The following is a 13,081-nucleotide window of genomic DNA, read 5'->3' on the forward strand; positions in this document are numbered from 1 at the left end:
TGGGTTGAGGAGGTGAGATAGGCAGTCGCTCCTCGTAAAACACTGGTACTTGGCTGAATCCGGTTAGACTGGAAGCCGACCCCAACATAGCAGTAACTGTCGTGTCCCCGTGTTGTGCAGGTGTCCCGCTCGGACAGCGCGGGCGCGGCGGGCGCGGCGGCGGGCGCGGCGCGGCGCGGCGCGGCGTGCGGGCTGGCCGAGGCCCTGCAGCGCGCGCTGGAGGAGCGCTCGCGCGCCATACACTCCTCCGACTCCGAGCTCTCCGACGCGACCACCAGCGACGGCGAGTGGGACGACTGAGGACACGGAACCAACAGCGGTCACGTAAGGACGATCCAGTATAAAAACAAAAAACGATCGCGTATGTATTTCGATTATTCAAAAAATACGACGAAATAAAGCTGTAATGTACAGATGAGAAGAGACTTATTGCTTACCTAACATAAAACAAGGAATGTTCACTTATTGTTTGTATGGACATTACTAGTATTCTTTTTACGGTATTATTTTTATTAGCTATCGTTAGTACTATAGCGTTCAAGCAATTCCTTTTCTTTAATTTATTAATTAATGTTCAGCTTAATATGGGTATGAAAAGATTTTGTAAGTATCTACTTATTAGAACACACAATCAATCAATTTAAAAATCTTTGTTGCCAATTTATGCGCCGTTAACATCTAATTCAATAATATCAGTGTAAATATATATATTTTGTTGTAAAACCTACTATGACTCACTTTAAACAGCGATTATGTTTACACTAAAATCAAGAGTCGAGTATTCTTCACTTCAAAATGTAAACCGGGTATTACCGGCTGGCTTCTGCCGACTTCGGTTGCCGAAGTTTCACGATCTTACCCGAAGTACCCATCATACATAAAAGTATTATTCTAATTTATTTCCACATAATTAATAAATAGGCTTTGAGCAACTGAACGATTATTTAAACTATTTGTATTGAAATATTATTAAACTCCTAGGTTGTCAATATTATTCTTTATTTTTTTACTCGCTTTAAAACGTTCTTTAGTAGAATATCACCTTTACGTGTATGATTAAAGTAACTGAATCATAGCAATCGTAAGAAGGCTTGAATAAAAAAAAACAATATTTCCAAGTCTTTAATAACCTTAAGGTTTGCGTTAGGGATAAAAAAACTTAATGTAAAAAAAATGTGTGCCAGAATAGTGTCAAAGTAATGACTGATGTAGCGATGAAATCAAGTTTACTTAGTTTTACGGCAAAATAGTCATATTCAATGATAGAGTTAGTACCATCGTGTCAGTGTTACTTTGGCTAGTATGAAACGTCAGTCCAAATGTGATATGGGAATAAATGTGCTCAGAGAATGATCTTGTATTGAGGCAAGCGTTTACAAGTGTCCTGATAGTACACTGGATGTTTATAAATTGTTTGCTTACGTCGAGGCAGCCACTAAGTAATACAAAACACACAAACAAACAAAAATAAACGTTACTCGGATTTGTTAAGATATATTTTTCTTGAACGTCGACTGATCGAAAGTGCTCAATTGTACACACGCTCGCTCAACCGCCGCCTCGACTGAAGCAACAATAAAAAACCTTTATCTTTATTTTTGTCCAAGTGTATATACTTTCTAATATAAGTTACTAATTAATTACGTTTTACATACGAGTTATTAATATTTTATTAAGACTACTCAATGTCTTTAATGTTATGTTTGTGAGGCCGTAGAAAGAATAAGTTTATTAATGGTTATTGCTTATATAAACATTGTATTATTAACATAACTACAACAAAGCATAATATCGCCTTATATTAACGATAACAACTAAAGGCTGACTTGCTCTTTCAACGAGATCACTTATATTTTATATAATTGGTGTAAAATGTGTATATAATGTCTTAGGTTAGTTGTAATAGACTAAAAGCTCTGTATATGACTGAACGGAAATCTGCGGTGATCGTAAAATTACAATTTTTGACGTGTGTGTGATAAGAAATGTCGGGTGACATATTTTTGTAAGAAAGATGCGAGTTGTAGATCAAAACTTCATCTTTTAGGATAGATATCATTGATACACTGCCTTTGATCAAAGGTACTTACCGTAATTATACTATTTCGAGTCTAGATTTTGTTGTTACGACACTTGATAGCCGATAGGAATACAAAGATAGGGATATGTTTTACTTCCAAACCAGTACTGCTTCACAGCGCAAGCATGTTACACATTGACATAGTTCCGACGTTCAATGGCTAGGAATTTATCATAACATAATCAATCGATTATAATTTAGTATCGATAGTTAGCGGAAGTTACGTGAACTATCGATATTAAAGGCGCTACGTAATCGATGTATAATTAATTTACTCTGTACTAAAATAAAACCAACTTTGTAAATTAATTCGTGGTTCTTCACTTCTTAGTATTCAAGCACAATTCCTGTGTTATAAGTGTAAATAAATAAACGTTCATCTTTTTTATTTTAATTATTTTTTTATAACTAGGTAAGTTTGGAATCTAAGCGATATAATATCACGAATGATCGCTTGGTTGGTTTTATTACCGATTTAAGGATTATTTATTTCTTTATACAGGCTTTTATCACTCCCCGTATTCTACACTGTCATAGTATTTCGAAATAAAAATATGCTATATTTTGCTCACATTTTTAATAGTTGACTATCTTCACATTTTTGTATGTGCATAATCTGTTTCATAATATCACTACTACTGTAAAAATCATCATTTTTACTACGAGCTCTTCAAGCAGTACTGTTGGTGTGTGAGCGAGACGCCGCTACTGCACTGTAGTGCGCTGTCCCGCTTCCACAGTAACAACAGTTTTGCTCCAGCTTATAGTACACATATTGCGGCCACAAAATCTGCAGATCAAGTTAAATTATACTAGCTATGTATAAAATGAAGTTAAAACTAGTTTAAGGGTTATGACTATATGTGTATCTTAATAAATAACGATAGATATTTTTATAACTATCAATGTTTACGATGTATGTAATGTACCTGTAACAATTGAAGAGTATTTTGGATTGCTGGTTAACTGAGATAGTGTCAGGTGAGGGTAGAGTATTTATTAGTTACATTCGGATAGTGATTAGGAATATGTATTTATTCCAAGTGTTTTTAATTTGGTTTATCCTTTTGAATAGATTTGTAAACTTATTATTACAAGAAATAAGCTTGCTTTTGAGTTTGTTATCTACGATAGTAACGACATCTCTTGTCGAACAACAAGTAAGTTCAATAGCGTATTGAAAGATTTATAAGTCTATACATGTTTAGTGTGACCACTTGTATTCATGTGAGGAAATGTTATCGTGGTTAATCAGCCATTCATAAATGAGTATGTTGACTAAATAAACATTATTAAAATTATTTCAATGACCATTTTATTTCGTCCATCATCAATCAACAATCTACACATAGACAAGAAAACAATACGTTGAGAAAGAGAATAAAAATAATTAAAAAAGAATAACCGCAAATAAAAGTAACTTCTTCAAAATAATTGGAATATTCACTATTTCACTTATAGTCTAGACATTTTAACACGCTGACTGAACTTAATAACAATCTTAAAGTAATGCTGTAGTCATACGGACTTCCGAAGACTGCCACGGAGGACAAACCATTATCAGTTCGCGCGTTCGCTATCAAGATTTGAGTAACAATTATACGTTACATACCATCAAAACGTAATATTTGTCTCCAACGTGACAGTCGCCAGTCGTCAGTAAGTACAGCGCCTAATCTTACAACTACTTAAAATACATCCGTCCCGTTGGCTAATACAAATTAGAAAAATGACAAAATATGTTTCTAAAAGTTCCTAAAGGAAAACTTTATTCTGAATAATACAAAAACTTCTATTTATTGCTAAATTGGTGTTAGTGAATGAATACTATTTTTTAAGCTTGTTATAATTCGTATTTGTTTAGCTGCTAAGGGCAAAATGACGTAGCAGACCGCCCCGCGGCAGTTTGACGAGCGCTGGCGCTTCTCTAAGTCTGCGTAGCATCAACGTTGCGCTGATGTAGTGTTAATGTAAAGAGTTTCTATTGGTAAGCCAACGTTACGTAGAGTTACGTCCCACTTTGACACGCTAGGTAGGAAAGTAATTGTAGCTGTTAACTGTTCGAAAGTAACACATTTAACATGCGACCTTAACGTTTCATCCACGCAATGTTGGCGCTGCACAGACGCTGGTCAAGTGCGAGATCTCGTAAAACGCCAGTGAGATAGTGGCCTAAAAACGCATTCACTAAAGTCTGGTCCATACTGCAAGGCGAATCACTAGACAACTTTCTATAACGTTAGATAGCACTATTCAACTTATTGGGCATGCATAAAAATGGCGGAAAGAGTGAGAACAAAAGCTAGCTGCATATTGTTTTAGATAATGCTGTCACTCTCTCAGCGATTTAAAGCAAAATGCAACCCATTAAATACTCGTATTTTGATCTCTATTATCGAAAACCGCAACTGTACAATACATACAAATCTTAATAAGTATCTTCTAAAGTACATGTTAATGAGACTCGCAAAACCTACTGCCTATCTGTACACTGTTTCTACATAATTTTGTTGGTTGAAAGGATATATTTATTTTAGATGGCACCTTTATCTGATACGACTCAACCATTGCTTTAAAAATTTTAAGTTTCCACGGCCGTTACTTCTCAGAATATAATGCCCTAATATTTTTATTAATTTCTAATATATGACTATGTTTTCACCTTTTGACTTTAATATTATAATTATGATAAAATTCTTGATTAAACAATATTGGAAAATGCTGTAACCATAATTTCTTTGCCCAAAAATTGAAGTAACAAGTCATTGGTATATCGCATATTAATAAATAATATTTAACACGTTACGAGATTACATAATTTCGATCTAGCATTAATTAATTATATTATGTATATAACCTTACAAATCATATACTATTTCTAATTCTGTAATTAACAAACAAATTATAATTACAAAAGTAATGAATGTTAGTGTCGCCACAGCCGCACGGTTTCTCAACATAATGTTAGTATAGTCAATTCAACTCATCTTTGCGCACGCAGTCATGTGTGGGTAACCCTCGTATATATTATGTGTGTAAACAACACATGAAAAATTATAAAGGCATTTTGTGTACCTACTAACATAACTTTCATGTGGGTGACAATATCACACAAATGAAAGCTTCAATAATAAACAATCGCTGTCTATTACACGCACACATAGCGTCGCTCGCACAAGTGAGTTGAACTATCTGTAAGGGTTTATTAAAAACTAAATAAAATCTATCGCACACTATCACTTTTATAGCACAGGTTATCTTAAACTTGCAAATCACACACTAGTAGTGAAAATAAAACAGTTTAACATAAATTTTATTTTAAAAAGTCTTTGAGAAAATGCTTTTTATCTAATATATTTTACAAAATTAGCTTTTGCAAAAAACATATCTTAAAAATTTTATACGGCTTATGCTTATAAAATCTTATATAAAGTACGATACACGAGGTACCAAACATATAAATTGTCATAATTATAACCCCAATTGTGAATTAGGTTGAATTTAACCTCATCTATCGAATTGATTTGTATTCCAAAGATAAAATGTTATTCCGAATGCACGCGGCTTTAATTTTGAATACGTATAAATATAGCATTTTTAGTTTTTCCACTTTAAAAGGCTTTTTTAAATTCAATTAAAATGTTAACTCAAAGCAATAAGGAGCGTATTCAATTGATGTAGATGTTTAGATTGAATAGTTGGTGCATTTATCTTCGGAAAGGAATTTTTCTGATTTGGATTATTAAATGGTATTTATTACTTTACTTTCTTTAAAATTTTCACGTTACTGTAAGGAACTAGGACATTTATCTTATAACAGTAGAGATTTTTATGTAGAAGTAATGGCAGTACTATTACTTAATGCATTCGACAATATGGACGACTCTGAAAATAACTGACACTTTAAACTGGTTGTTAATCATTACAAAACAAACACACTAGGTGGGAAATTTGTGCGCTACACTTCAAACAACAGCACTCTAATCATCATCGATGACTACGACCGGTGGAGCGTGCTCAATGTCAACGGAGTCATCATCGGTGATGTTGACCACGTCGTCGTCGACGTCACCGTTGGTTTCCGGCTTGTACAACGACAGCACGTCAGATATGATCGGCGACTGCACCATCATGTGCAGCGACTTGCTGTCCTTGCTGTCCTGGCTCTCCTCGTCAGCGAACACCTGCGGGTCCACGTAGTCCTCGTCCTCCTCCCCCTCACTGTGTCCGTAGTACTTCTCGTCGTCCTTCTCATCTTTTGGAACGTACGTGTTTATTAGTTCGTTCAAGTTCGCGTCACACGTGAACACTTTCGATGGGTCCGCGTCTTCTTTATCACATTCGTGCCAAGTGAATAATTTATAAGACGTAAAATACTTGCGGCAAGCCTGGCACTGGTTCAACAAATGAGCACGGTAATGGTTGTGGAGGTTCGGGAAGTCGTCTCCGCAAACGATACATTTCTCTGGTTTCACGATGGCCCTGTAGTGCATTTTTTTCATGCATTTATGAACCGTTTTCATGTGCTTCATAAATGGTCCATATTTAACGAATTTTTCATTACATTTCCTACATTTGATGGGTTGTTTATTGTATTTCCTACTTCGGTGTGAAAAAGCGTGTATATTGAACGCATCCATAGTCTTAAACTTAAGTTTGCAGAATCTACAGGAAATGGATCCAGAGCCCCTATGTATTTTATCATGTTTGATTTTGGAGTTCTTCTTTGTAATAGGTTTGAAGCAGAACTTGCACTCTTCATATTTGGCGGCATCATCTGTACCCGCGTGTGGCATGCCCTCATCATCGCTTTCGATGGTGCACAGATGATTATCGAAGTCTATCATGGAGTAGAAGTACTCACCACACTTCTTGCACTTGTTCTCCTCGTGGTAGCTCAGATGTTTGTGCAGGTTGTAGAACACTTTGTGACAGATGGGGCAGGTCTCCTCGATGGACTCCTTCGGCTCCGTGACCCACTCCTTGTCATCACCATGCACATCTCTCATATGGTATATCATTTCTCTAAACGCTACGAACGTTTCGTCGCAGTGTTCGCATTTAGTAGGGTTATCCACATTAAGCTGTGATAAATGGTGGTTTTTGTGTTTTCTGTAGACTGTCAAAGTATTAAACTTTCTATTACAGTAAATGCATCCATAGTAGCCGACAGTACGATGGTAAATTTTGTGAGTAGTCAACGCGTACTCATTCTCGAAGACTCTAAAGCAATAATCGCAGACGAACTCTTGTTTTCCTGCGGACGCTTCTCTGTTTACCTTGATTCCATGTTGCGTGCGCAAGTGACAGTCCAGTTTGACTTGAACGTGGAATGCTTTGTAACATATGTCGCATTTCACTTTCTTGGGATAAACTTCGGTGTCTCCGAGAAGTTTTTTCTTTTCACACGAAAAGGTTAGATGACCTTCCAGAAATCGAAGTGAGCTAAAGTAATCAAAGCAGTAGTTGCACCTCAACGAGTTGTGATAGTCGATGTGTCGCTCGAAGTTACCTTTGCTCGCAAGAACTTTCATACATATAGAGCACTGCAGGTCTTTGAGCGGCCCATTGAGGGTTTGTTCGGTGCGTTCAGCGATCCACGTCTCGTTGATGTCGTGCGCGTCGCGCAGGTGATGGTGCAGGTCGTAGCCTTTCACGAAGGTATCCTCGCAGTGAGGACACTTGAGGGGATTGTCCAAATGCTTCTGCGTCAGATGGCTCTTTATGTGAAGTCTATGATTCTTAAGAGATATAGTTTTCTTTCCACAAAATTTACATTTAAAGAATTCTGGCTTCCTAAGGTGAGCTTCCTCATGGTGTTGTAGCCTACGCTCATCGAGGAACACTTTGGCGCATAATTTACACGAAAAGTATGTCTGAGGCGGCGCGTCTGGGTCACTCTTGATCATCTTACTCTCGGGATGTGTCCTCCGCAAATGACGAATAAGCTTAACTAAGTCAGGATAAAACCGAGAGCATATTGGACACTTGACTTTATCCTTTCTAAAATTTTCTATTCGTTTTTTGTGAGATTGGTGATCAAAGTTGTGTCCTTTGACGTGCCTTTGGAAGTAGCCTTCGTCTGTGTACCCTTTACCACAGATGGTGCATTTGTAGGGTCCGTTCTCATCTTCGTAATGGGATCTGATGTGAAGCTCTAGTCTTTTTTTGTTTGTGAACTTGACTTTACATATAGTGCACTCGTGTCGTGCGCCGTACAAGAAAGTCTTGGACGTGTGCCAAATTAAATGATGTTTTAGAGAGGTTTCTGAATCGCAGATTTTACCGCAGTGATGGCAGGTGTGGGTGCCGTCGAACACGTTTCTGTCGGCCGTGTTTGGCAAGACGTCGCCCACGATGGTGTTGTGGACGACGTCCCCCTTCTTGTAGTGGATGGCCATGTGCGAGAGGTACACCTTCCTGTGCTGGAACACCCGCTCGCAGATGGAGCACTGGTAGTCCTTGTTCTGGAAGCGCGTCTGCTTGTGGAAGTTCATGTGCGCCTGCGCGGCGCGGAGGTGCTTGCTGACGCGGCCGCAGACGCCGCACGTCAGGTGCTTCGGGTCCAGCGACGTGTCGTGGTAGTGCTGCCGCATGTGGATCTTGTAGTGGCACTGGAATCTAAATGACTGGAAAAAAGCATTCACATTCATTAAAACAGGCCAATTAAATGCGAGTTATTATAAAATTTTTCAAATCGAACTATTCATATAAACTAGTCCTCACCTCATTGCAGACAGGGCACTCATATTTCTTTTCGATACTATTTCCAACATTTGAATGCCAGTTGACGTGTCGCTTCAAAGATATGAGTGTTGGCATCTTCTTGGCACAGATGGGGCATGTGAAGCCGCTCAGGTCTACGAGTGGCTTGGTCTCCGCACCCGGAACCTCTCCAAAGTCGTTGTGACTCTGGATCCAGTCCAGGGGTTCCGCCTTTGTCACAACGACTTCACAAAAATCCGACGGGTTGACGCCAACCTCAAGCTTCTTCTGGTTTAGCCTGTGTATCAGTTTTATATGGTTAGCGAGCGCTGAACAGCTTTTGAAGGTATCCTCGCATTCAGCGCACGTATAGAGATTACGGGGTTTCATGTTTTTAGATATGTGCGTTTGGTTGTGTTCGTTTATATCGCCGACTTTCATTTCGAGGTCGCAGATCATGCAGCGGACCTTGCAGTCCTTGAGGTAGATCTTGGCGCGTTTGTGTCCGGAGCTCATGTTGTGCTTGGTCTTCTTATGGTGCAGCAGCAGGCGGCGGTACGAGAACTGCTTCTCGCAGATGTCGCACGTGTTGTCGTCCTCGTCCTGGCTGGACTCGGACTCGGACTTCCAGCGCGACGTGGTCTCGCTCAGCAGGCTCGTCGACGGCTTGTCGGGGGGCTCGGTCTTCACTTCGATCGGCACCTCTGTACATTTCATTTCGTGAGTTTGAAGAGCTTTCTTGTATTTGAATTCTTTATCACATCTCGAACATTTTACACATCCCGGAGTATTGCTTTGTATCGATTGGATTGATGCAGAATCATCAATTGTGCTGGTACTGGAAATTTAAAATTACTATAAGTGTCATTATTTAGTGGCAAAAAAATCTGTAAAGTTATTTATTAATTAGCAAAATGCATTAAGGAGATAATACGTACCGGGACTCGTTATCAGCGCCGATATCGTTGTCTTCAATATTCGACATGTGTGCCGCTAAATGCTTGATCAACAAATCTTGTGAAGGAAGTTTTTTGTTGCACATCCTACATTCATGGTAAGGCTCAGGCTCCGCCTCCACGGAAGTGTTTAGAAGGTAGGAACGTGGTTCAAAGTGCATGTTCTTCAGGTGCTGGAAATATGATGTTTTTCTCGAAGTAATCTTTTTACAAACTGGACATTCGTATGGTAAAGATTCGTCCTTTTGCGGACAATCGTTGAAATGCAAGCTATGAGCGTAATAGTCATCGAACATCTTTTGGCAGTAGAGGCATGGAACTGGAACCTTCGGATTCTCACGTTTTTCCCGTTTCAAAACTGCGGCATGTACAACTTTCATGTGCTTTTCCAAATTATCGACTGTTTTGAACTTAGCGGTGCATATTTCGCACGTGATATTGCGGTTCGCCATTCCATCTATAGGTTCTAAGGAAACGAGCAGCTCTTTCTGTGGTGACTTGGCGGGAATTTTACCACATCCATCGAAATGCCTATTCAGCATAATTTTCAATTTGAAGGTCTTTCCACATTTGTTACAGCTTAGTTTCTCCTCTGAGTCGGGCGCATCTTCTACCTTCTGCGGTATTTCGACCACGATATTGTCCTCGAGACCGTCTTTCTTTTCGTGAATTCTGACGTGGTTGGCGAGACTCCTTCGGCTGGTAAATTGTCTAGGACATCTTTTGCAATTAAAGTTGTTGTTGATGAGGGGTTCGTCGGAGTCAGTTTCTGCCATGTATGAGGCGCTGTTGTCTTCGTAGTCCGAGTCCGCTTGCGACGTGTTGCTGGACTGCATCTTTGGTCGTTTCTGGGACCTCCTCAATTCCTCAACACGTTTGGAGCCGCTCGGTCGATAGTCGCTGGATGTGTCAACTGAACCATTGTCGCCGCTGTCAATGCTGCGCTTCCTAGTTTTGGTGATAGGAGATTCTTTTTCTTCGAAGGAAGACGCTTGTTTGGTGAGGTTGGAGCTATCGGTATGATTCGAAAAAGCGGAATCGCTGCTTTGTCTTGTTGGTGGTGTAGGGCTGATACTAAACCCTGAAAATATGCATACTCAGCTCAGTTATATTCTCATAAACAGCAGTTACAATTTTTTTAGCAAGTTTTAAATGTATCCAGACAAGACTTGTCTACAAAAACAAAGGATTTATTAATACATGAATCTGTTTGTAAATGGTACCTGGTGGCGGCACATAGTTGCGTCGTAGCTCCTGGTCGGCCCGCTCGCACTGCTGCTTGAAGATGTATGCGCTGCTAAGTTTCTGTATGCACTCTGAGCACACTTTGTCTGGCAACCCATCTCCATCGTAGATCTGTGGCAATAATACCGGTACCTTCTTTTGAGTGTCGAAAGATAGGAGTATAACTTTGATTGTTTGAAAAATTATAATTCTAAAGTCTTCTTACATATCTGTATAAAATTAACTGATTTCTCAATTTTAAACTGTTTAAAAACGACTCTTGCACTAAGGAATTTAACTATGAAGTAACTTTCAAGTCACTTGCCAAAAGACACCCAAACCCAGAACAAGCATTTATGTATCACACAAAGGCTAGTTACATGCGGGGATCAAACCCGTGAAGATGTGCGCAGTGGATTTGGCCTCCGTTTGAGTATCTGTGTATTCGTCTAGAAAATGATAACTGATTGTTCTTGTTCTGCTAAATAAATTAAAATATCCTTATATAAGTAAGTACTGTAAAAGTATTCAGTAATAAGTAATAGCAACATTTTGACAATTTATAATAGCAATATATTACAAACTTTTAGGATATTTGTAAGTCAAAATTAGAGAGTAGACTTAAAAACTTACACTAGCACATTAGCATATAAACAATTTAAACAATATTAATAACAATGAAAATATGGAATGATATCAGACCAGAGGAAATACTCCATTTTGTATATAGGTTGTTTTAGGTCCCACTTTTTCTTATAGGGTATAAGGTAAATACTCCATCAGGTACATAAAAAAGGTAAATATTCTTAAAAGAGAATCTCAATATGTGTTTTTGTTTAGATCAAAAGATACACCTATGTACCCCTGTACCTAAACAAATGAACTGTAGATTAATAACAGCATAAGCAGAAATTGCTTATTCATTCCACATGCCTTAACAATTTTAGTTCAAAGCAGTCCTAATACTGTCCTGCTATCTGTCACGCAACTTACAAATAGTCAAGTAATGCTTACTATGCAAACGGTTAAAAATATAGGTGTCCAATTTAAAGCATGACAAGAACAGCTTCACATACAAAAAAGTTTGTAAAACTTCAAAACTTTTTCAGGATTAAGTAAGGAATATAACTGCATCAGTTGACCTAGCCAAGGTGTCTTTACATGACAAGTTTTAGGTAATATAGAATGAGTATATGTATTATGTGATGACTAAATAAAAAAAAAATTACGAAGTCTTCTATTTTAAATTAATTGATATTAGAAAAGGTGAATTGCAAAAGCTTTGAATCTAAGAACCAATGAAGAGATTTACAAATAATTAAGTTTCTTAAATAACTTAGAATTTCGATATTCGACTCTAAAATAAACTCGAAAAATATATAACTCTGTAATATAATTTATTGTTGGGAAATAGCTCACAGCTTTTAAGCAATTAATGCATTATTGTTTAGAATAGGACCCAAGCCAGGCTTAAGTTACAGATATCTGAGTTGACAAAAACAATATGCTTACATACAAGAAATAATAAGTTTGAAATACGATACCTACATGATAAAGTGGTGGTTCTCATGGAAATGTTATCAATGTTAAGGGTAAGAAGGAAAGCCTTACTTTCACTCGGGCGCATTCCATAGCCATCTCCGCAAGCTGCAAGGCATTGTCCACCGTAAATATGGAGTAGAAGTCGCCGAGCTTGAGGCAGAGCCTGCATTTTCCGAGCTTGAGAGCCATATTGATTTACTCTCAAGAAACTTCATGTCATTATAACATCACATCTCTGGAACATACCAAAGCACTGAAGTTAAAAAAGAACGATATTTCTGAGTGCACCAAATTCAAATATTATTGTTAACAATATAACAAATATTTAATTATACCGGTAAATAATATAGAAAAACACCTTTTTGAAACCGGCTTACTTCGTAACTCCACACGTAAATTATGCACACACACACAGAATGTCTGTCGGTCGGTCCTGAAAGCCACACACACTCACACATACACAAATTAACTGGTCAAAGACAATGTTTTTTGTGACTTCGCCATGAAACTGATGTGCTAGTAGTTATTGTGAAATTATTTGCGAAGGGATTCCTTAAAAGCTTCTTTTTAATTA

At 38.1% G+C, this 13,081-nt stretch overlaps 2 protein-coding genes across 4 annotated transcripts in view; one reads left to right on the forward strand and one right to left on the reverse strand.

Moving 5' to 3' along the window:
* LOC113493049 (neural Wiskott-Aldrich syndrome protein-like) overlaps positions 1-3,381 on the forward strand; it is a 20,578-nt gene extending 17,197 nt beyond the window's left edge. The window contains exon 11 of the mRNA XM_026870831.1: positions 121-3,381. Within this exon, the coding sequence (XP_026726632.1) occupies positions 121-300 (180 nt within the window). The 3' untranslated portion in view covers positions 301-3,381. The remainder of the gene's footprint in view (positions 1-120) is intronic.
* On the reverse strand, positions 3,379-13,065 carry LOC113492953 (zinc finger protein Xfin-like). Of its 3 annotated transcripts, none has more exons than XM_026870702.1 (6): positions 12,866-13,065; positions 12,577-12,742; positions 10,965-11,097; positions 9,724-10,822; positions 8,807-9,623; positions 3,379-8,709 (listed from the first exon to the last, which is right to left on the reverse strand). In XM_026870702.1, exons 2-6 carry the CDS (start codon positions 12,694-12,696, stop codon positions 6,061-6,063), a joined length of 4,818 nt encoding a protein of 1,605 aa, XP_026726503.1. In that variant the 5' UTR covers positions 12,697-12,742; positions 12,866-13,065; the 3' UTR covers positions 3,379-6,060. The 3 variants fall into 3 exon arrangements, with proteins under 3 accessions (XP_026726503.1, XP_026726504.1, XP_026726505.1); XM_026870703.1 differs by having other exon boundaries at positions 12,843-13,065; XM_026870704.1 differs by lacking the exon at positions 12,866-13,065 and having other exon boundaries at positions 12,577-12,760.
* Positions 13,066-13,081: the final 16 nt, after the last annotated feature.

The sequence above is a fragment of the Trichoplusia ni genome, chromosome 4 (genome assembly GCF_003590095.1).
Source record: "Trichoplusia ni isolate ovarian cell line Hi5 chromosome 4, tn1, whole genome shotgun sequence".
In the NCBI taxonomy this organism is placed as follows: domain Eukaryota; kingdom Metazoa; phylum Arthropoda; class Insecta; order Lepidoptera; family Noctuidae; genus Trichoplusia; species Trichoplusia ni.